Genomic DNA, 23,842 nt, shown 5'->3' with positions numbered 1-23,842 from the left:
TTGACAGTGGCTGGATGGCCTGCCTGCCCTCTCCCTCCTGTTTTGTGCTATCTCTTTGCCTTTGCTCTTATCAGCCTTTGTTTTGATTCATCTAATTTACTGTTTTACAAAGCTTTCACTGGCCTTCTGACCAGGATTCTCTAAGGGCTTTTCTTTTCCATTTTGCTCTGGCCACCTTAATTCTGCTGATATTTATCATGATACTGTAAGCATTGATATAGCTCCTTCCAGCAAGTACTCACAACATTTCTGTTAATTGGTACATTGCTTTTTTGTGTAAGTGAGAATGAAAGCTGTAGGAAAATATTTGGAACCTGCAAGTTTTGTATTTCATTCTGAAATAGGTGAGATTTGTGATCAGATGCATCTGCATTCACACAGACAGTGTGAATTGATTAGGACTAGCTTCTGAGGGAGGGCCCATTCCTGTGCTTAAAAGCTATGTCTTAATGCTTGGTGTACCACTGAATGAATTAACTGTAGTAAATCGGCATGGTTCGGGAAGAATACTTTCTTTAATAATGTAGGATTTTGAATTTTAGAGGTGACCAATAACATAACATAAGAATCACTAGATCAGACCAAAGATTTATGTGGGTCTCTGCTAAAAGCTGACACTTGGCTAAAGTTCCTAAATTGAGCAAGTATTGAGTTATCTTTCTATCACAATTTGGTTCCAGCTTCTAAAAGACATGCTGCTGTGGTGTGAAGCTATTTCAGAAAATTGCCAAATATGAATTGTCGCAAGGGGTCCTTATTAAATCAAGTCTTAGTTCACAGCTGAAACGGTGAATACCAGTTAATAGGGATCATCTTTATATTGGGTCGTATCTTCATTTAATGGTATGGGAGGCAGGCCTTTTGCAGTTCTCAGAAATTATTCCACTTGTTTGTTAGTTATTTTAGCAACTTTTGGCATCAAATACCAATAAGGATTGCTGTAGTATTAAAAGTTGTAGTCCAAGTTATAAGCTGCAGACAGATGCCTAAATAAATTAAAAGATGCAACTTTACTAGTTCGATGCTAGTTCAACATTGCCGGTTTCCTTTTCATTCAATTCTGTATTATGGCCTTGAAAAAGCGTTAATGTAAAGCTGATTGTCCTGTGCTTTGCATTCCTTGGCTCTGGCAGCACCAGTTGTATTTAGGAGCTTGTTGTAGAGATAGTTTAGCAGAATTTGGAAAAAGTTATTGCCTGTGTACTTGGCTTTTCACCTATATTTCTGAGGACCTGAGCCTAAAAGGAAGAGAATATATTTACTCCATCTGACCGATTTTTTCCTTGCTTTCTTTTTTTCCAGATAATCACTAGTGCTGTATTAAAATAGACTACTTCCAGAACAGTGATGTCCAACCCTCTTCTTTCCTTTCCTAAACCTTTCAAGCACCAGCAACTGAATTTATTGATTGATGTAATGTCTTAATGCTCTTTCTTTGTAGAATGTTATGTGAAGGATTACAAAGGAGGGAATTTAGAATAATTCACTCCAATTAATTCAAGGAAGTATCAACATTGCAAAAACCTCCGGTTGGGGTTTTTTTTTGGGGATTAATATTCCCTGGAGTGAACTGCCTGAAGACTGCCTTAACTCAAGGGCAAAAGGGAGGTTTCTCATTGATCAGTTTGTTCAAAGAAAAATGATCTGTGACCTAGATATCTAGATTTGGCTTTCTTGTGGACCAGCACTGATTGTCATGTGAAAAGGGTGGTTATTGACATGTGAGTATTTTTTTCTTATTGCAGCTGACTTTGGGCTTGCAAAGCAAAAGCAAGAAAACAGCAAACTTGCATCAGTAGTGGGAACCATTCTATACTCATGGTAAGTACTCCTGCAAACAACATTCAGTCCAGTGACTTCCATCTTCATGGTTACTGTTTTGGAGCAGACAGGCAAGTTACCCACCCACAGCTGCTCTGCAGTAGTTGGTCGCCTGCCTGTTTTGCTGTTGCATATTCTTGCACATGGCGGTTACTGTGGGTTAAGTTGGTGCAAAAATGAAGTAACTGCAGTTGTGTAGTAACTTATGAATCTATCTGTATCCTTATAGATAAAGAAATGTGTTTTCAAGTTATAGAAAGATATACATAAACAATATAATTTACTTTTAATGGCTTTTAGAATTATAGAGCCATTTAGGTTAGAAAAGGCCTTTAAGATCAACCGTTAACCTGGCACTGCCAAGTCCACCACTGAACCATGGCCCTAAGCACCACATCTACATGATTTTTATGTCTCTTAAATACTTCCAGGGATGGTGACTCCACCACTTCCCTGGGCAGCCTATTCCAATGTTCGACAACCCTTTCCATGAAGAAATTTTTCCTAATATCCACTCTAAACCTCCCCTGGTGTAACTTGATGCTGTTTCCTCTCGTCGTATTGCTTGTTACTTGGGAGAAGAGACCGACACCCACCTTGCTACAACCTCCTTTCAGTTAGTTGTAGAGAGTGATAAGGTCTCCCCTGAGCCTCATTTTCTCCAGGCTGAACAGCCCCAGTTCCCTCAGCTGCTCCTCATAAGACTTGTGCTCTAGACCCTTGACCAACTTTGTTGCCCTTCGTAATTGTGTCTTCAATGTTCAGTTACATTGTATGTGTGGACAACTTACATTTTGAAAAATATTTGAAATTGGTTCTAGTGGATTTGTTTTGGATCAGTAGGCATTTGGTTTTAATAATTGAACTGAAAGTTCAATTTCTCTGGTTTGAAATTTTCAGTGATGGAAAAGCCTGATGCACATCGTTTGCAATTTGATCTTAGTAAATGCATAAAGGATTGGTCTAAAATTTTGCCTTAGACAATACATTATTAAGACTGCTGAATGAGCTGCAGTTTTCTTTGGATCCTGTTTGTGAGCAAGCCAAAGTGAGGAACCATATCGTGTTAAATTGTGGTACCAATATAGCTACTTAAGTTCCTGGATTACTGACTTTTGTTTTGTTTGTGCGTGGAATAGAAAGCGTTTCCTATCCAAAAGGTTCCCCTCAATATGTAAACAGTGCAGGCAATTAAGAGTATTATATGCATGTGACATTTGCTCAAACAAACGTAATTGTGGGCAGGACAGAGTATCGATTTTTGTGTTGCATGATGCATAAATAACAAACGTGCCTGTTATTGGAAGTTACTGCATTGCGAACAAAAGGGAGCAAAAGTAACCTGGGTAAAAATCTAGATTGTGGAAAGCACAAGCTCAGTATTCATCTAATAGCAGTTGATGTGTTCTGGGCTTGCCATTTAAGCTGAGAATTTCTGTTGATTGAAATGCTAACATCAGAAATCAGTTAAGGAATTGCTAATCTGTGCCACAGTTCTGTATCTCTGTCTTTATTTGCAAAACTATTGGTTAAGCTTTGCCTACCCTAACTACTGCTTTATTAAGGAAATATGTTTATAATATGTTCAGCTGAAGCCTTGCAGATCCAAATATTCCTCATTCCTATGTGGGCTTATTCCAGCTTCTTTGCAACACCTTTTTACATACAGCTGCTGTTCCCTCTCTTCAGAGTCATGTTGTTGCTTCTATTCAGTGTCCAGCTTCTACTCAGTGTCCCACTTTCTAAGGTCAGAAGTTGGTTTTCTTCTTCTGGGGACTTTCTAGTGCTCCTGTTTCCACTATTACAAATTGCCAATCCTAGCTCCTGTAAATAAGGTGAAGTTTATTTGGCATAGGGAATAGAAAAAGAAAACTACAATGAATGGCACATAAACAAACCAGGAATGTTGCACAGCATGCAGTCTATACCCTGATATTGTTTTCTGTTTTCAGCAGAACTTTTAATTTACAAAATACCTGCCAATAAGTAGAAAAACCTGACAGAGTATTATATCCTAATGTGGTTTAACCCCAGCCAGCAAATAAGCACCACACAGTTGCTTGCACACTCCCCCCGCATCAGGATGGGGAAGAGAAGGTGAGAAGTGAGAAAACTTGTGGGTTCAGCAGTAACTGAAACACCCCTGTGTTATCCACACCATTTTCAGCACAAATCCAAAACATTTCCCCGTATTAGCTACTATGAAGAAAATTAACTCCATCCCAGCCAAAACCAGCACACCTAAGCAAAACTGGAAGCAGCTTCATCCTAGATTTCTTCTAAGACCACTGCATTGGCTGGGTCACTGACAGTATCTTTCTCAGAAGTTGACAGGCATTTTTGATGTCAGTTGTCCTCAATCTTCTTTTCTGCTGTTGGGACCACATGTGATGGCCATATACTTGCCAGAATGCTTGGCCTGTGTGCTTGTAACAAGTAATTAAAGGTTCCAAGCTATCGGGGGTGCTGCTGATGGCTCTTTTGAATTGAGAGGGATAGTCAAGAACTCAGGAGTTCAGCAGTCGAATATAATCCATGTTGCCACTTTTGAAATTGTTACTTGCAGTTTCCTATTGCCAGAATGATAATGATTGACACTTAATCCCTAGAAATCACTAAATCCTAAAATGGCTTCAAGAGTGAGTCCTGTAATGTGTTAAATATCTACGTCCCATGCCTTAAAGACTGATGCTTATGCTGCTTCTCAGTGACTAAAAGTAAGATGGTTGCAATGCTACCTTAACTGGTTCTCCAAATACTCCTGAAGCATTGCAAAATCTGTGAGTGACAGTTTGGGTAGTTAAGCGTAGTAGAAGTTTGGTGTAACTAGTTATGTGCCATTTTTTTCCTCTCTGCTGAAATACTTGATTTGTTTTGTTCAGTTATAACTGCATAGAGAAGTATTTTATAGGAAATTTTTATTTGAGAGTAGTGGTCTATACATTTAAATACTCTTTTTCTTTAAAGTATTTGTTTATACCACATTTTTTATTATTCTCATACCCTGTCTTTGTATGTGGAAGTTCACCTCAGAGCTAGGACTTTGGCAGTTCTTCTTCTGCCTCTTTGTCTAGTTATTTGGATGTAGGCATGAGGATAAAATGTCACTTACGTGTTGCAGTCTCTCAGTAAGTGGTCTTTTGGGACATCACTTGTCAGTTCTACTCCACAGGCAAAATCATGGAAGCAGTGATCCTTGCCTGTCTGCAGTCAGAAAAGAGAACAAGGATCCAGTACTGATGTCTTTGTATTTAAAATGTACACCCGAGTAATATTTAAAATGACAGGCTAAAGCATTGAAGTCTTTCCAATGTCATAATAATTTAAGAATTTAAAAAAGCTTTGCAAACAGCTGAATGCACTGAATGCCACCTTCAAGGTACTTGGCTAGTACTGTGTGTGACAGTGGGGACTTTGATATGGAAACCTGTTCACAAGGAATGAGGTGAACTGAGTGAGTGTTTTAACACAAGTCATGAAGCAGAAGTCAGAGCCTATAGACTTAATCAGTGCTTAGACTAGATTTGTGTTTGTTTATTTATATGATTTAAATAGATGTGAAAGACTATAAAATAATCAAAGTATTGGGAATGTGTATCTACCAAGATACTAGTTCCTGCACACAAAAAAAGGAGGAAGAGAAAGAGCTGTGAGACGGCATTGTCATTTTAGAGTGGCAGAAATTGCTTTCTTCTGAATTGACAGCATAATAGTTCTGGATAGTTTGAGATGCAACTCACCATTCTTGGAGCAGACAATATAGTACAGAAACAAAATAATAAATGTCAAAAGTAGTGTCTGATGCTTATTGTTTAAATTTGGCTATGCAGCATTATGCAGAGTGGTTCAGATAAAAACAAATCACTGTGTGTACCAAACATATTTGTATTTGGGGTTGGCTGAATCAATTTGCTAATGCAATTTTTAAAAACCCGTGTCATCATAAAATAACAGCAGACATTGTTTTACGTTTAGAGAGGGGCTTATATAATTATGCTTTGTAATTGTGATGGTTTTAAATTTACTTCATATTAGGCTTTACTCTGCTATCATAATAATTAAATTCCTTTTAATTGGTTATGTCCTTGAATTAGAAAAATCCAACAGTGTGTGTGTTTAGAATACCAAACATGTTAAATGGATGTGTTTACACTTAATACATTATAAATTGAGGAAAAGACTGCTTTAGGGAATTGGTAATGAATTCTGAAGTCTTTTTCCAGCTCATAGGTCACCGGAAACACTCTGCTCCAAGTTAGTTGTGACAGAATCTTTATTATCCTGCTGTCCCGAAGGCGTTCCCAGAAGAGAGACAGCAAATTGTACATGGGTATAGGGAACGGTGTTTCCTTTCATGTATACCTGCCATTTCTTTGTTTCACAAAAAGTGTTGTAACTTATGAAGGGGACGTATCAACAACAGATCAAGAGATATAAGTAAAAGTTAGCTAAGTCATGGTTAATGATGACTGCTTTTGTATTTGTACTGCATTTTTACCAGAGGATCTTCTGAAAGTTGATTAATAAAAGTGTTCACTCTGAGAATGAAACACAGCAATGAAATGTAATTTTGATACTGTGGTTGTAGTTTAGGCATAGGTTTATAATAATCTATGTCAGCAAAAAGTCCAATGCAATCAGAGGTGGAATCCACAGGGACAATATAGCTGAGGACAGGCAGATAATACTGTCTCTATCTGTATGCCACAGGGCAACTCTGCATCATGTTTCATTAGGGACATACCATGACTAAAACGATAAGCTGGGTGAACTTCAAGGAAGAATGTTGTAAGTAGTTGACAGAGATTGCCTTATAAAAAGAAGACCAAATGATTTCACTTTATATAGTTTTTATTAAGTAACGTTTGTCTAGATAACTGTCACCTCACATTTGAAGTGTGCTTAATACCACGTCCATTATTACATAGCATTGTGTGTGAGAATAAAACTGGAAATGATGTGAAACAGAGTGAGAATTTATATTTATCTCTGGAAAAATGTTTCAAAGGAAATGATAGAAGTCTCCACTGTAAGACATAACTTAATACTAGACAGGAGAGAACGCAAAAAAAGCTTGGACTAAGAAAACAGGCCACATTGGAAGTGGCATGGACTAGTTCATACAGATGTTTTTGTCTGTCCTGAGAAAAGTTGTTTTACTCACAAAGGCTTAGCAGTAACTTAAAGTCATAGCATAGGTTTTCTTGATAAAAGGGCGTGTGAAAACATAAAGGTTAGTTTCTATACCTGTTTTCTAACAAGTGAGTGGTGCTGATCTAGCTTCTCAAGAGTTACTTTAATGCTTGAAAAAATATAAAAATAGAAGTATAGTATGTAATAATTTTATGGACTCCGTGATGAATTTAAACTGCTGTCTTAAAAAAAACGTAAACAAAAAAGTACTATTCTACCACCATAACAGATTATAAACCAACAATGTACTTCTTGGAAGTAATTATTTCTGTAGAACTTGTATAACAGTTATTGTAATGTATATTACTTATTATTATAATCCCTTTGGAAGAGATTATAATAATGAATTAACACTTTTTATTAGAATAAGGTTAGTAATTTCATCAAACTAATTTATGAGTTTGTAAATGTCTTTTAGTCCAATGTTACTCATATTTGTTTGCTAGAATTATTTTTTAATTTTTCTTAAAAGAAACGTCAAATGAGCTACATTTAGGTGAACTATGTTACTATGACATCTGAACTGCAGAGTTTACAATATTTGGTGGGTTTTTCCCCCCCCTTTCTCTTCTAATTTAGATGTCAGCCATATTGGTATCTTGACAGATCCTTACTATTTCTAAATCTTTACTATTTCTTGCTCTGCTTTACTTTGCTGCTCAGTATATAGTGTGCTGTTTCTAGTGCCATTATATGTCATTTTGCTGTCTTTGATGTTTCCTTAATAGCGTGTTTGCTGTTTTACCATGTCTTTGGTGATCAGTTAAAGATATTTCCTGTTTTCATTTGGGTCTTGGGCTTTAGTTTCTGTTGTGGCTTTTGTTCAGTTGCTTGCTTTATCATAGTAGCCAGATTTCAGATCTCTGTCAAGGCTTGTTAAAACTACCTTAGTCTTTCCTTGGTTTGTTCCATCTCTTTTATACTATTTCTTCACAGCTAGTTTTTGGACAGGATGATGATTTCTGTTGTTATGGTAACTTTAATGATAGAATAAGAATAGATAGAATGTTACGTGCCACTGTAACAGAATACAGTTGATTACTATTTAGAAATTAACATGTGCAGTATTCTCTTTCTACTTCCTATCTCAGGAAAAGTTGCTAAAGGCTTTAGTTTATTCCTGAAAGGAATTTTAGAGAGAATTTAGAGCACACCACTGTGGAATTAAATGTTTTTCTCATCACAGAATCATGTGACAGTTCAGTTTAGGTCACTTATCCTTATTTTGCATCTGGCCTGTTTCTCAAGGGTGCCCACTACTGTGCTTGGGGAGTGAGCTGAATAGAACAACATGGTATCTCAAACCTTCTTTTTAGTCTTTGCTCAGTTTCCCATGAAGTCTTACTTTTTCAGCTGATGTTTGTAAATGAGCCATCAAGCAATAAATTCTTTGTTTAAGATTAAAGTATGTTACAAGTTATGCCTAGATTATTATGTTACGACCATGTGCTCATATTTCACAGAATCACACAGAATCACAGAATACTAGGGGTTGGAAGGGACCTCGAAAGATTGCAGGCATCTGGATTAACAGACTTTATTTAGATATGGAAATTTTAAATTTTATGTAAAAGGCAATAATGAAGTTACCATGTTATTCAGGTAAAATCTTCAGCTGCCTGCTTTCTTTTGTTATTTTATTTTTTTTCCATTTAATCCATACTGAAAGTGATCGCTAGACAGAAAAGTAGTTTTTAGTTAATTATGTTCTATATTAGGTTCCAGCATATCCAAATACTTGCAAAGTCATCTAAGTCATACCTTATGGTGAGAAACAAGTCTCTGTGTGGCTGGGATTCATCTTGCTTACATGTAGTGATTCAAAACCTAGGCGTCTTATTCAAGTCAAGCAGCTAGATGATTAGTGAAAGTAATGGAAAAAAAATAGACACTTCAATAATGAATTTCATCCCATCTATCTTAAACAGCTATTTTAGGATGAGATGAATCAACCACTTGATGTGCCTGTCTCTCTTCATTTGCTACAGAGGGATCTGGAGCACTAGCTTAGCATAAACCTAACTTATAGGAGTTTAACATTAGGTGACATTAACACCTTATATGAAATCAATTATTAAAGATTTAGGTTTATTTTAGAGTTGTTGTAGAATTGGATTTGCTGCTTTTGGTCATCATCTTGCAGATACTGATTTTTCCATGTCTCCCTTTCAATTTGTGAATATTCATGCTATTTCTTCGTGAGTCTGGCTATTTGGACAAAGGCAATGAATGAAGTTCTTTCTGAAAGGTATATAGCTCAATAAGCAAAATCCTTTACCATTTTTTAAGTGTTCACATTTCTTTTTCATAGCTAAAAGGAAAAAACCTTTTTATTTTCTTGAGCTTTTGTACAGTTACAGACTTAAGGCAGGCAATTCCTCAAAGCATTTTATAGGAAATTGCAGTTATAATTCACTGGAAAACATCTGTGGTTGGAAGGAATAAATTCTTAGATGTACCTGTCAGATACATGTTGTGAGTACCTTTTAGAATATGAGTGTTTCAGTTTTTCTGTATATGGATAGCACTTTGCCACAACTTACAGATACAATTTATCTACAGCATTTCTGTTCAAACTGACAGCTTGACAGTCTGCTAGGTATTTTTGTATGAATAAGAACATCAGATGTGTGGACCATGCAGTGATGCTTGCCTTTAATAATAATACAAATCAAAAGTCACACTGAAAGGAAATTTTATTTTGTAAATTTCATAATCTAGTTTATACTTACTCTTGTTGTTTTAGACTTCATTCCATGATGTGTCTGAAGGAATAATAGGTGTAAATTAGAACTTTAATATTGTTTTTCTGTTTTAAGCCTCCCAGATGCTCTGTATGTAATACTGGAACACTAAACTACGTATTAATGATACTTTGATTTGTCCTTATAACTTTCTCAGATGCATGTGATAATCGTCAAAATTCAGAAGCATAAAAAAGTTGAAACAGCTATGCATATTTTGAGCTTAATTTGATAACTGTATTTTCATTACAGTGTGAAAGGTGATACTTCATGACATTCTTCAGTAATATAACAACTGAAAGAAGCAGCAGCTTGCTGTAAACATCACCTTTTCTAATAGAGCCTGCAAGGCTTTTTAAATTGTCCTTGAGACTAGTTTTTTAAAAAAAGTGAAGGCCTAGAAGCATGTAGTAGTTTTACATACTAACTCCCAGCAACTTTTTTTTTTCAGATTAACAGATACAGCATTTAGACAAGAAGGCCAAATTCAGACTGAATTGTACCTTCAGGGGATGTTTTGCCAATATGCCTGTACACTGTATAGGGGATTTCATGATGAGGGGGGGAAAAACATTGCAAATGCTTAACTTTTTAAAAAAGCTTATAGAAACCCTTCAGTGGGGGATAAATGCATGTAAAAGCCCATAAAACTCTAATACTTGTGGTCTGCTTGTAAAGGATACTTAAATATTGATAACCTTGGCCCTTGCATTATGTTGAGTCTTCTCCCAATTTTTGTTGCCAATGTAAGTCAATAGTACTGTAAGTGCTCCCAAATCACTGTATTTCTGAAATTAAATATTCACAGAATGCTGTTCTGGCTGGATAGTTCTAGAGACCCAAAATTTATCTTTAAGTACTGCTGTGTATATCTGTATACACATGTATATATCATAGATGTGCACACACATGTATGTAAAATTGGAGTATGAACACAGAAGTCCTCACAATAAAATTCTTCTGCTCTTTTCAGCAGCTTTTTATTTAGGCCTTATGCTCAGAAAGAGGAATGGAGAAGAGATACGCTGAAGCTTTTTATAAATTTTTCTTGGTTTAGTTATATTTTGAATGATTAAATTTTTCTTTCTTAGCGAAAGTAAAATAAAAGTTTCAATTGACAATTGACCATTGTGAACTAAGAGTGAAACTGAAAGTTGTTTCACTGGAAGCTGCTTTTACATTTACAAAGCTGGCAGTTGTGTTTAGTATCTCTCTTCCCTAGAAAAAGCCTCCCAAATTTCTGCCAGTAGCAGTTGTTTTTAGGGCTGTGGTATAAACCGTGTCAATGAAACGCTTCAAGGGAAAAAACCCAACTGTGGCAACCCTGCCCCCCCAACCCCTCCCCCCTCCCCAAGCAGCCCTACCACTCCTGGGCCAATGCAAACATTTGTGTAAACGCATGATGGTGAGCTAGGTTAGAGAACTAACCTGGCTGAAAAATAAATTAGGCTATTTTTCAGGTGCCTCAGGTCTTTGGTCTGGTGCATGACGCAGCTGTAGATGTACTAGCGCTGGTACAGCAGAGCAGACAGTGGTGGTAAAGAGAGACTGGGAGCAGCAGGAGCAAAGTGACATCTTCGCTTTTTTTCAAATATACAGCCTAAACAACTTGCCACATGTGTGGCTGTTATGGCCTTCACGGTTTCATATGTGCTCTTAAGTTTTGCAGGGGAAAAAAGTAGGTATGAGTGACTCTTTGCACTTAAGGATTAGGAAGGAGGTCCTTGTGTTCTGGACATACTTCTGCCTTGGATGTTTAATGATTTAGGTATAAAGAAGAGGTTTTTTTGCGTTTTTTTTTGGTGTTTGTTTAACAAAGTAGTAGGAGTAAAGAACAATAGAGTAAACTTTTTAAAAAATGTAATTTGATTTGTATTAATATGTGACATGGCTGAGTTAGAGGTGAATCGCTGGCAGTTTTACATGTGTTCTAGAATGCTGTCTTATTACACTGCTAGAGGTCATACATTATTTTTCAAAGTTAATAAATTTGGCATTACTAAGCAATAGTGTATAATGTTAACACACATAAGAACTTAAAAGTTGGTAAAATCAAAGAAATACAATTCAGTTGTCGAATGTTAACTGGATGTCTGTATCTTCATTGTCAAAACTGTAAAATACAAAACCCAAAAGGGAGATTACAAAACATCTGCATCTATTTTAGAGAGACACTGACTATGTGCTGAAAGAAGGCAGTAGGTTAGCGATTTCTCTAAATCGTTGATCAACAGCAGTGTAGCTGAGAGCTGCACTGGTTTCTTACTGGGATCTTGTTTTTACATATTTCTCAGTGCTCATTAACGTTTCAGATTGAGACAGATCACACAACTTTACTGCTATTTGCAGTGAAAAGTGTCCTTCCACATCAAACCAGGCTTTCTTTTTCTGAAGATTTTAGTAAAAACATAAGGGAGGTATTATCATATGGTCTCTTGTATCTGTGTCCTATAGTTAGTGGCCTGTCACTGACCTCAAGTTGGTTTTGCCTCTCTATAGACTAAATTACATGACTGTAGAGGAACTTTCTGGGCAGAGACAGGCAATGCTTGGACTAGAAAATTAAGTTGTTGAGATTACATTGATGAGAGAGCAATTTATACACATGAAAGTTGTGCTTCTAAGCTGACTTCACCCATTTTAAAATTACATTCCTCACTTGATGTCAAGAGGATTTATTAGACTATAAAATTGTGAAGTGAAGTAAATTTCTTCCCTATCCTCATACATTTTAAAAAATGGTAGAAATGATTAATATTACTCTAGGTGTCAGCAGAGGTTTAGGATGCCTGAAAAGGTGTCTTTTGTGCAGAAAAAAAAAAAAAAAAAAAAATTTACAAAAATATTTAACATAATTTGTCACAGGAAAAATGTGTACAAGTTAGAAGACAATGTAATAAATTATTATAGAATTACTTGGCAATACATTTCAAAATACAAAACTGAAGGCAAAATTTTTAACTAGTGATTGAAAATCTGTTCCAGCTTCATCACTCAAGGGATAGACAGAATATCCCCAAAAGGCTTGTGTTGAATTCTTCTTGTAGGTGACAAATGCAAATAGCTTTCAGCATTGTTCCCAGAAGCTTTTTATTAAAACTGTCAATTTTGTGGCTTCTGTTTCTTCTTGCATTGCTTTTAGTGGTAATTATGAAGCTATATACTGAATGCATACCTGCAGCTTACAGCAAACTCTTCAGTGAAAAATTATGACAAGCAGCGACTGCTTTTCTGTTTTCTTTTTTTCTTCTTTGCGATGGTGCTGATGGTAAGCAACTTCTTTTCTTTTTTTTTCTGTTATCTTTTTTTGCCCTGTCTTTTTGTGATTCAGAGGATTTTTTCACACTGGTTTCCAAACACTCTCAAATTATCCTGCAGTAGTTTGGGAAAATGAAAACAGGCCACCTGGTTCATAGAAACCTAGAAATGATGCCCAAACACATGCCTACTCATGATTTTCTCATTCTTTGCACTGAAACTGGTGGGTTTTGCCCTTGTCTGAGAAAATAGACATTCATTGAAACAGGGGAGATTCTAACTTGATATATGACAAAATTTTTTCACCATTATAAAAGTCAAATGTAGAACAGGCTGCCCAGAGAGGTTGTTTCGTCTTTACCTCTGAAGATTTTTCAAGACACTACTGGATAAATCCCTGGTTAGCCTGGGCCAGAGAATGGGAGTCTCATTTTTATAGTGAATTATGGCAGTTTTAGGTACAAAGGTTGTGTGTATTTCTTCCTCTACTTTGCTTTGATGAGTTCAACCAGCAACTAAAAAAGGGTATCCATTGCAAGCAAGTGTTATTTTATAGTTATCTTAAGAAAGATACCTGAAGCTAATAGAAGCTGCAGAGAAAAAAAAAAGATTTACCAGTATACAGCAAACTTGTCTACCACCTCTTCCTCTCCCACTGTCCTGTCTCCAACAGTGGCAATAAGTCAATATCCATAGGGAAGGAAGAACGGGATAAGTATTTTTGATACTTTGCTAGCCTCCAACTATTTTCAGCTTGGGTTGATTCCTGAACTAGATATGGTTTCTAGGCATGAATGTTTGTATAACCACCACCAATGCAGGAATCTCCATCAAACTTAAATAACTAATTGGAGGAATGATAAAGACCAAAAACAATAACTGTCGTTGACTGCAAAAATACCTCGAAGGCCATGTAGAGATGATATAGCGAAATGTGTAGCACAAATATTGACAAGATTTGATTTTCTTTCCTTTTTTTTTTTTTTTTAAAAAAAAATCTTAATTAAATGTATGGGGTAATATGGAAAGCTATCTTCTGTATTTAAAATAGATGCTTAATTTTGCAAAAATAGTTCAGATAACTCTTTGGATTAAGCAATGACTTAAATTCAAGACTCATTTTAAGGTAGTTGGCATAGAAGGCTTTGTTTTTAAGTACAAAAGCAATGCTGATATGTTAAGCAAGAGTGAACTTCCTGAGAAACCGTTATAAAACCATCTAATTAAGGGTTCTGAGAATTTGGAGAATTGTGGATATATTTATATGTCTTTCATTTAGAAGAATTTAGTCTTGCCTTTGCTATGGACATTTGTTTAGTGAAGGACTCTCCTATAGTTAACATAATGCTGCTGAAGTATGCTTTTTCAGCTTGAATATGTAATTTGGAAATGAACAGTGATTTGTAAATCTAGAGGAAAACTGTAGTGATTATCTTGAAGATGTTAGCTGCAGGAACTAGATGACTAATTATATAAGTTTCTGCTGTCTCTTTTAATATCTAAGACTGTGGAGACTGTGGATATCATGGAGTATAGCATCAGTACTGCTGCTTTGCTGCAGTATGATAAGTCCTTGGAGCAATGGAAATGAAATTCTTTATCAGGTCTTAGAGTTTCTCCCTTTATGTATTTTATTTTGACAGTGAATGCATTTTATGATGTGGACATCTGTTTGCTAAAAATTTAATTAGTTTCCCCAGATCTATTTCAGCCAATCGTGATCTGTTAATCTGAGAATTAAAGGAAGAATCCCGCCTTTACAAATAAACCAAAAAAAGGTCATACCAATGCTACACCCTTAAATTAATTTTCAGTAGTTTGTGGCCAAGACTGCTTTTGTAAGGTTTTTGTGGAATAAAATTCAGAGTCTGGTTCTACTCAGTCTTTCTGGTCTTGACCAGACAGTGGCAGTTTATACACAGTTGTCACTGAATTAGACAAACTATAGGTACTCCCACCACCCTCCTGTTTGTGGGTGGCAGCGTACATGAACAGAACTGGGTACTTTCTCTGCTTGGTATCCCTCAGCAGTGGGTATCCAAAAGATGCAACTCGACTACAGAACTGTTTTTCTAGTCAACAAGTACTGTACCCCACCCACATTTCTAACTAGCAGATGGTGAGGCAAGCCTGTAGAACATGGTGGGGGATTTCACTATATCTCTTAAAAGTAAATAAACAATATTTGAAAATTCTATTTAAAAGTCTGAATTACAGAATCAATTAGCCATGAAAGCATAACATCGTATAAGTATAGGGTTATATATTCTCTGTAAAACTTTCATGATTACCTTAGCTAATTATTACTTTGGCAATTTAAAGTACTTAAGCATGACACAGTATTTATTTAAGGTATTGTTCATCCTAATGCTCTAAGTATCAGAGACTTCTGACTAAAGACATTTGTTCTGGAAGAAAAGATCAAATAGTACTCTGCTTCAAGTCCTCCTTTTGATTAAAAAAAAATATTAGATTTTAGATATGCATTTAGAACAAGAAGTCTTTCAGCATGAATGAGCAGACCAAATGACTTCATTAACTTCCAACTATTATGCATTTGTGTGAAACCATGCTAAAACTACAACCCTGTCACCACTGTATTCTTTCTGTAATTTCCACATCATAGTAGTAACAAATACATTTTTGCTAGTCACCAGCCCAATTGGCTGCTCTTTGCTCTGGCCATCAAGCTAGGTTCTTCCCTGCTGTTCATGAATACAAGACTCTGCTGGCCCCGTCATGTTGTTTCTATTTCTCTCTCGATTGTATTCAGTTTGTTCTTTGTGTGACTGCTATGTGACTTTTTGCATAGTTACATAGATTTGGCTTGAATAATCTCAGTTTAGGATTTTAATATTATTTACTAATTTAAAAATAATAATTTATAACTTTATGTCTCTTCATGCATGAAAATCACCACTAGAATGAAAGATTGTAAAATTCAAGTCAAATTTGTCTTTTCTGAATAGGAGAATGGTTAGAACTTTACTAAGACAGGACTTTTCTTTATTGAGCTTACCATCTATATGATAAGTTGCAGTAGTCATGTTTGCTCTAATAGATGTATTTAGTACATAAAAATGAAATTTCCGTGAAGTCCTCTAATTAGTTAGTGTCACAGTGAGGAATAAAGACAGTTTGATTACAGAAATGTTATTATTTATATTCCAAGACCATGTTCAACATCCTGTATTCCCCTCTATGGTTGTGTAATAGCAGGGGCAAAATTCAAGGAATATTGCTAATTAGATTTCACCCAGGAATCTGCATCTTGCTTGATCAATTTTATCAGAAATGTGTGACTCGTCAGTCTCTCTCACTTCACTGCACTGTGACCCCTGTTCTGACTTTCTGTTCTCTTAAGATGACTTGATTTCTTTTCAGTATAATAGTATGTCTAAGGGATGTCATCGTGTTTATTTTAAAAATCTGTTTTCTGCACTTTGTATGTGTTAGCAGCACACTTCTAGCAGTATCTAAACTGCATCATAAATTGAATTTACACGGTACCTTTCAGCTCCAAAATAAGGTGTTTTATCAAAGATATCAGTAGTATAGTCATGAAGTTGATACAGTGATTCCAAATTGTAGGCTAAAAGGAAAGGGAAAACAAGTAGCTTTTCGGGTTGATTTTACAGGTGAAAGGAGTCAAGCATATTTTACATCTCTGAATAATTAGAGCTAAATATTGGGTATTTGGCTTTGTTTTCTTTTGTTTTGTTTTGTTTTTAAGTAAGCCTACTTCTAGGTGAATTAATTAAACACTTGTGGGTTGCATTGCTTTTTACTTAGCCCTGAAGTTGTAAAGAGTGAGCCGTATGGAGAGAAGGCTGATGTCTGGGCTGCAGGATGCATCCTTTATCAGATGGCAACTCTGAACCCACCATTTTACAGCAGCAATATGCTCTCCTTGGCAACTAAGGTATTCGGATTTGCCAGATCAACCTACCAAATATTTCTGCACGTATTCACTAGATCCATGGGAATTTATGTTTAAGGTTATAGAAGCACAAACTACTCTCTGGTCTGATGTGCGAATGAGCTCAAGTGTTTGTCATTGTATGAATTGCTATCTTGCCATTCAAATTGCAAAAGTTGCTCGTGGATGTTAGTATATTATTACCTCTCAGACTAGCGTATTTTTATCGTTGCACTTGATGATAGGAGCTTTAGAGATACGAAGTTTCTTGATGTGCTGTAATATTGGATTTTCTATATCATTATGTATTATACCATAGGATGTGATGATAATTTTTTTAAATGTTTCCCTTATTAAGATATTGTAGCCACTTGATCTATAGTGATTATGTACATTGATGTGGATACCTGATTAGAAGTGATACTGTGCATTACAACATGTGTTCTAGGTTAGAGCTGATGATGTAATGCCCATCAGTTTATTTCAAAGAACAATACTTGTCATATAGGATCTCCAAATTAATAACAGAATATTTTTCTTCAATTAACTGTAGATTGTTTATTTTGCAGATAGTAGGGGCTGTGTATGAACCTTTGCCAGAAGGACTGTACTCTGATAAAGTGTCATTTACCATTAAGAGGTAATTACTCATCTAGTTTTATTTCGACATCCTGCTGAAAAGACATTTTGTTTTGTATGTTTCCAGCAGTGGTAATGTGACAGTTCGCTGACTTTAGCAACTGCCGGTATTTGTCTCTGAATATGAAATATCTTCTGATTTAAAGAAAAACGGAAGTATCTCCTTACCCTGCTAACTAACTGGAAAACTCATGCCAGTGTAGTCAGCACATTTATGCAGCCAATAGACTTTATATTCAGCACTGAAGCTTAACAATAGCAGTGCTGTAGTTAATTCCCTACATACCAATTTTTTTTCCCCAGGAACATACAGCATTTTGAGTCATTTTCAAGTGCAGTTTATGGTCAGGGAAGTAACCCTGTTGCAATAGATTATTTATAGATCACTGTATGATCACATTCATAGTTTTGTGTATTTATTTGACTGATAGAAATATGCTTCCCACTACCTTCTAATCCTGTTAGCAGCATAGCGGAGATAACAAAGCAGAGATAACGCAGTAATGGAGCAAAAGATGAGCCTGTATTTGTTCCACTCACTCATCACATATATCTCTTAGCTATGGTTACATCTTCCTGGTGACAATGCAATGTGTAAGGCAAAGTGTAGAGAGGGAATTGGTGTACTACTATGAGATTTAGCTCCCTTGATTTTTCCATTTTAGAAAAATTCCACTTCGCACAAAAATGCTTTTTCTTTCTCACTCAGATGCTGAATTCCATCTCTAAAAAGCACTTTACAAAGACTATAACATTTTTCTACTATGTTTTATTGCATAAAACATTTTCTGTTATTTAAAGACCTCGAGGATGAAGGACAACAATGGAGAGGATAGGAGCTAGTAGAACTAACACGTTTAAGAGGTCCTGAAATTAATTTTAATATTTTAAATACTTACAGATGTTTGTAGTTAGAATAACTGGCATTATTAATTCATTGCTCGCTATTTAAGAATAATATAGTAATCTCAAATGTATCCAGAAAATACCTTCCAATCACCTCATATCAGTATTTATATATGGCATTCTGTTACAAATTTTGAACACTTCTTTATTAGTGACTTAAAGTTATGTAAGTATCTGGCACTCTGTCTTTTCCTTCTTTTCATTCCTGATAATGATAAGAAACTCTGTAATAGGAAGATTTTGAGGTTTTTCCAAGGTCAGCTATTGAGTTATTTTTCATTGTAAGTACCGTGGCTTTATTAAACAGGTTCACTCAAAGTTCTATATCATCATGAGACTGGCTGCTATGGGGGCTAACTGGTTTAAATAGATGACTAAATAGATATTTGCTTGAAAATATTAAAATTACATTTTCCTAGCACCTAAGAATTTTTCCGCTTATTTTAATAGCAGTGGGAAGCATAAAATGTTTTTTGAAAAAAATGTTGATTCTCTTACTATGTGTTAATCCTTAAATGATTTCTTATTTTTAGGTTTTGGCTTATGCTTTGTGAGATATTTAGAAAGAATAAAGAACATTAAAAAAAAGCAGTAATAATGAGGTTTTACTTATAATACAGTTGATGAAACATTAACAGAAATTAAGAAGTTCCTTCTGAATGACTGAAGCACAACACATATGCAAAGATGAATATCATAAATAGAAAAAATAACTTAATGGTTAGAATAAAACACGGAAAGCTTCGTGTTGCAATCGTAAATTTGCATTTAGTGTTATTGCTATTATTGTTATTCAGTATTGTTATTATTAAAATACAGTTTTATTGGCTTAAGCTACTAAAGAAAGTGTTGGAGTCAAAATCATCGAAGTCTTTCAGAACGGAACATCAATATACTCAGTGTTTAGTCATAAATAATTTATTTCTATATGCATGGGAAACTGATTTAGGACTTAGAAATCTTTATAGCTCACATCATTCTTGGAAGTTTTGACAGATTGCGGTGGATTAAAATAAAAAATTAAAGTGAAAAAATCAAACAGAACTTTTCTTAAGGGTGAAAAACTTGCATCTGTTTAAAGGAAATACAAAATTTTAAGTTAACCAAATTAACAAAGTTATGAAAATTAATGACACCAATCAATGGATGTGAGCAAATTTAAATTGTTTCTCTCCAAAAAAAAGGTTAAAATAAAGAAGTTCAAATACTGTGAAACATTTTCAAAACTCCTACTTTACAAGGCAGTTATGCTTATTTAGAAAGCACTGTTTTAAAAATCATAAAATCATTGTGTGTCGCTTTCTTTAAAGAAGGGTGTTGGGCTGTGTCTGTGTATGCTCGCTGGTCAATAGTACTCTGCAGGGAAATCGTAGTAAATTATGTGGTTCACTGGATTTAACAGATTTAAGACAGTTTATAGTACATGCAGAACTGTCCCTATCAGCTTTCATGTCCTACACTACATAGAAAATATTCTGGGGATTTAAAAATAGACCTAATAGTTATTATTACTGTTACTAAATAGCTACCTAAGGTGCCTGAAACAAGAACCACAGAACTGTAAAGTAATTTAGGTTGGAAAGAACCCCCAGAAATCAGCTAGTCCATCTGCTCAAAACAGATACAACAGATCTGGTTGTTCTCTGCTCAGGGTCTTGTCTAACTGAATTCTGAATATCTTGAAGAATGGAGACCCCACAACCTCTCTGGACCCACTTCAGTACTTGTCTGCCTTTGTGATTAAAAGTAGTAGTGGTAATAATAATAATAATAATAATCCTCATATCTAATCAGACTTTCCTGTGTTCTAACTTGTGTCTATTGCCTCTTGCCCTATCGCTGTGCACCTCTGAGAAGTACCTGGCTCCATATTTTCTGTACCCTCCCATTATGTAGATAGCAGTCAGATCTCTGTATAGGTGGCCCACATCCCTCTGGCAGCAGCCCTGCCCTATGTATCAACAGATCTCTGCAATTTGGTGTTCACAAAACTTTTGAGAATGCACTCCATCCCATTATGTAGGTCATTAATATCAGTCCCTGGAGGATGCTACTTCCAGCCACCAGCTGGACTGTGTACTTCTGATGGCATTTTTTTGAGCCAGGAAGTTCCACCAATTATCTACCTCCCTTATAGTCTTGTGGATACTGTGGGATATTGTTTCAAAGGCCTTGCTAAAATAAAGTTACTCACAGCACATACTGCTGTCCCCTTGTCCACAGAGCCAGTAATCTCATCTTAGAAAGCAATCATGCTAGTGAGGTATGACTGCTGTTTGATGAGTCCGTCTTGGCTGTTCCCAGTTGTTTTCTTGTCCTTTGTGTGCTTGGAAATTACTTCTAGAGGAATTTGCTCTATTATTTTCCCAGGGACTGAGGTGAAGCCTACTGGCTAGTAGCTTCCTGGATTCTCCCTCTTGCTCTTTTTGGATATGCATGTGAATATTCAAATTTTTCCAGTTTAGAGGAACCCCCCTCTGATCCTTTCAGACACGATGGACAGTGGCGTTGACCAGTTGCATCAGCACCCTCAGGCTCATCTCATCTGGTCCGATGGGCTTGTGTGTGTCCATTTTCTACTGTGTGGTAATGCTTCATGCTCATGGATTCTACAGGTAGGCTCAGAGATCTGGAACACTTAAGGCCAAATTTTCCCAACAGAAATGGAAGAAAAAAAGGGGTTGAATGCCCCAGCCTTTTCCATGTCCTTTGTCGCTAGGTTGCATAGTGCATCCACATTTTTCTTAGTCTTTCTTTTGTTGTCAATGTACTTACAGAATGCCTTTCTTCTGCCTTCCGCGTCCATTGCTAGTTTCAACTCCATTGATCTTTGGTTTTTGTAACTCCACCCTTCGGACAATATCTGTATATTCTTCCCGTATAGCCCACCCTTGCTTCCTACACGCAGGAGTGTGCTGTTCTCATGCTTTGGGGTGTCCCTGAAGATTAGCTAGCTCTGCCAAGCTTTCCATTTACCTTCCAGGGCAGTCTTCCATGATATTCTACTGGGAAGATCCCTGAACAGGCTGAATTCTGCTCTCCTGAAGTCCTGTGTTGTAACCATACAACCTGTCTTTCTCAATTCTCAGTATTTTACACTCCACAGTTTGACGCTTGCTGTAGCTGAGGCTGCCCTTGAGCTTCACATCCCTGTCTGGTTCTTCCTTGTTTGTGAGCAACAGGTCTGGCATAGTGCCTTTGCTAGTTAGCTTCTGAATCAACTGCACGAAGAAATTGTCAGATTTCATTCTAGAAATCTCCTGATTGCTGCACTCAGCTGTATTACCCCATCAACAGATAGCTGGGTGGTTAATAGGCCCCAGTGAGTATGAGTGCCTGCTAATGAAGCTTCCTCCATCTGTGCAACAAAGGCTTCATTGACTTCCTCTTCGTTTTTGGGTGGCTTATAGCAGGCCTATACCACAATGTCACCTGTGTTGGCCTGTTCCTCTGATACTTACCCTTGGTTGGTGCCAAGGATAATTGTTCCAGCTGATGCTAGAGACGATGCTCTGTGGTGTGTCAACAACAAGGCTGCACAGTGTCAAACTGTCCCACACAGGCTTGAGCAGAGTGCTGGCCAGCATTACTTGGTAAATACCAGTGGAGGATTCAGTGGTACCAAACAGTTTTTTAGGAAAAAAAGTAATTAGCTTTCATTAGAGAATTTTCTTGCTGTAGATGCTTGACTCCTGATGCAGAGGCACGTCCAGACATAGTGGAGGTCAGCTCACTGCTGTCTGATGTGATGATGAAATACCTGGATGTTTTATCCGCCTCTCATCTGATGTTGGAGAAGAAACTGGATCGGGAGAGGAGACGAATCCAGAGGTACTTCATGGAGGCTAATCGAAATGCAGCAACCTGTCACCATCAGCTTTCCATTTTATCACAAGTAAGTTCATGTATTAGGCTTTTTTTTTTTTTTTCTTATCCCTGTTTGCCATATCTGAGAAAATAAGGTACAACAAAGCAGAAAATAAATCAAAGTGAAAAGACCTATCCTCTTAGAACATTTTTCAATGCAGGCTCTAATTTATTTTTAGTGAGGTATTCATTCGTCTTTTGTGGACATGCTTATGCAGGAAAAATAACAGTATCAGAAAAACTGGTATCATTCCATGTTGGAAAATGGCATTGTTATGGATGTACTTGCAGTTTTGGTAGTATCTGATAACATTTAATTATTACTGCACACCTGTGAATGGTTTGTGGATAGAAGAATATACACTTGGCTAGGGTGGAACAAATGGATAATCTTGTGTGTGATTCATAAATAAGGACACCCAGAAAATGGGAACTACAAAAATTATAATTTTTAATTACAGATTGCTAAATAAAGATCAGTGATGCTGATAAGGTATTTGCTCGTGCTTTCTCACTGTCTGATGCAGTTCTGCAGAAATACTTCTTAAAGTTGTTCCATTTGCTTCAGGCTGTGTTCTAAGCACCCTTCCTGAATGACATCAGTATTCTACATAATGAACCAAACTTGTATATGATCTCAGAGAATTTACTTAAAAAAATACAAGGACAGTAGTAAAAGCTTACTGTGAAAATTATTGTTATAGTGATTGTGAAGCGAAGTTACAATTTACACAGCTACTCTTGTCTGTTCAGCTATTGTATCTCTTTCAGATTCCTTTATGAGGGCTCAGTAGTTTGCACTGAAGAATGAACCTCTGTGTAGGAAAAACATTTTCAGGACAACCTGGTCCCAAACTCATGGATTTTTTTTTTTTTAATATGTTTTTTGTCTTCACCTTCCCGTCCAAAAATAAGACTTGTAGAAATTGTTAATAATTCTTTTTTTGAGTAGTTTTTTGGCCTATCAGTCCAGGATAATTATTTGTATTACATCTTCTTTTTTTTTTTTTTTTTTTCAATGAAAAGGATGCCATAAACTTCCAGAAAAACCTTAACAAGCCACTGTCATTTCAAGCGTAACAGGTACTGAGATGAAAGAAAGATACAGAGTAGGATTTATGTCTTAAAGGAATATGAGCAATTATTTTCAATGTTTTTTTGAGTTTTCTTACCCTACATGTTTGGAAGCTTGTTGTATGTCATTATTTTTTCATATCTTGATATAGTCATTTTCTTGCATAACTGAGATGATATTTGCATAAAAAGGTAGTATGGATGAAAAGCTGCTGGATTTGGGGTTTCAATACAGTTATCCTATCTTTGAGAGATGAGTGCCCTATCCACACACTTGTAAGATATGATAGAACTAATAGTTTTGCATTGAAGTTAGAGTAATTCTGTTTTGTATAAATACTTGGAAAATATACCTATCTACAAAATGAGGAGGAAAATCCCTCTGTATTTTGGGGGATAATGGCAAATCTTCTCAAGAAAG

At 36.1% G+C, this 23,842-nt stretch overlaps 1 protein-coding gene across 1 annotated transcript in view; it reads left to right on the top strand.

The window, feature by feature from the left end:
* Positions 1 to 23,842, top strand: part of NEK10 (NIMA related kinase 10) — an 82,542-nt gene that overhangs the window by 29,548 nt on the left and 29,152 nt on the right. The window contains exons 22-25 of the mRNA XM_086467934.1: positions 1,746 to 1,821; positions 16,809 to 16,938; positions 17,505 to 17,575; positions 22,162 to 22,375. Of these exons, the coding sequence (XP_086324060.1) occupies positions 1,746 to 1,821; positions 16,809 to 16,938; positions 17,505 to 17,575; positions 22,162 to 22,375 (491 nt within the window). The remainder of the gene's footprint in view (positions 1 to 1,745; positions 1,822 to 16,808; positions 16,939 to 17,504; positions 17,576 to 22,161; positions 22,376 to 23,842) is intronic.

The sequence above is a fragment of the Leptosomus discolor genome, chromosome 7, assembly GCF_034619465.1.
Source record: "Leptosomus discolor isolate bLepDis1 chromosome 7, bLepDis1.hap2, whole genome shotgun sequence".
Taxonomy (NCBI): domain Eukaryota; kingdom Metazoa; phylum Chordata; class Aves; order Leptosomiformes; family Leptosomidae; genus Leptosomus; species Leptosomus discolor.
This window is presented reverse-complemented; position numbering and strand designations above follow the sequence as displayed.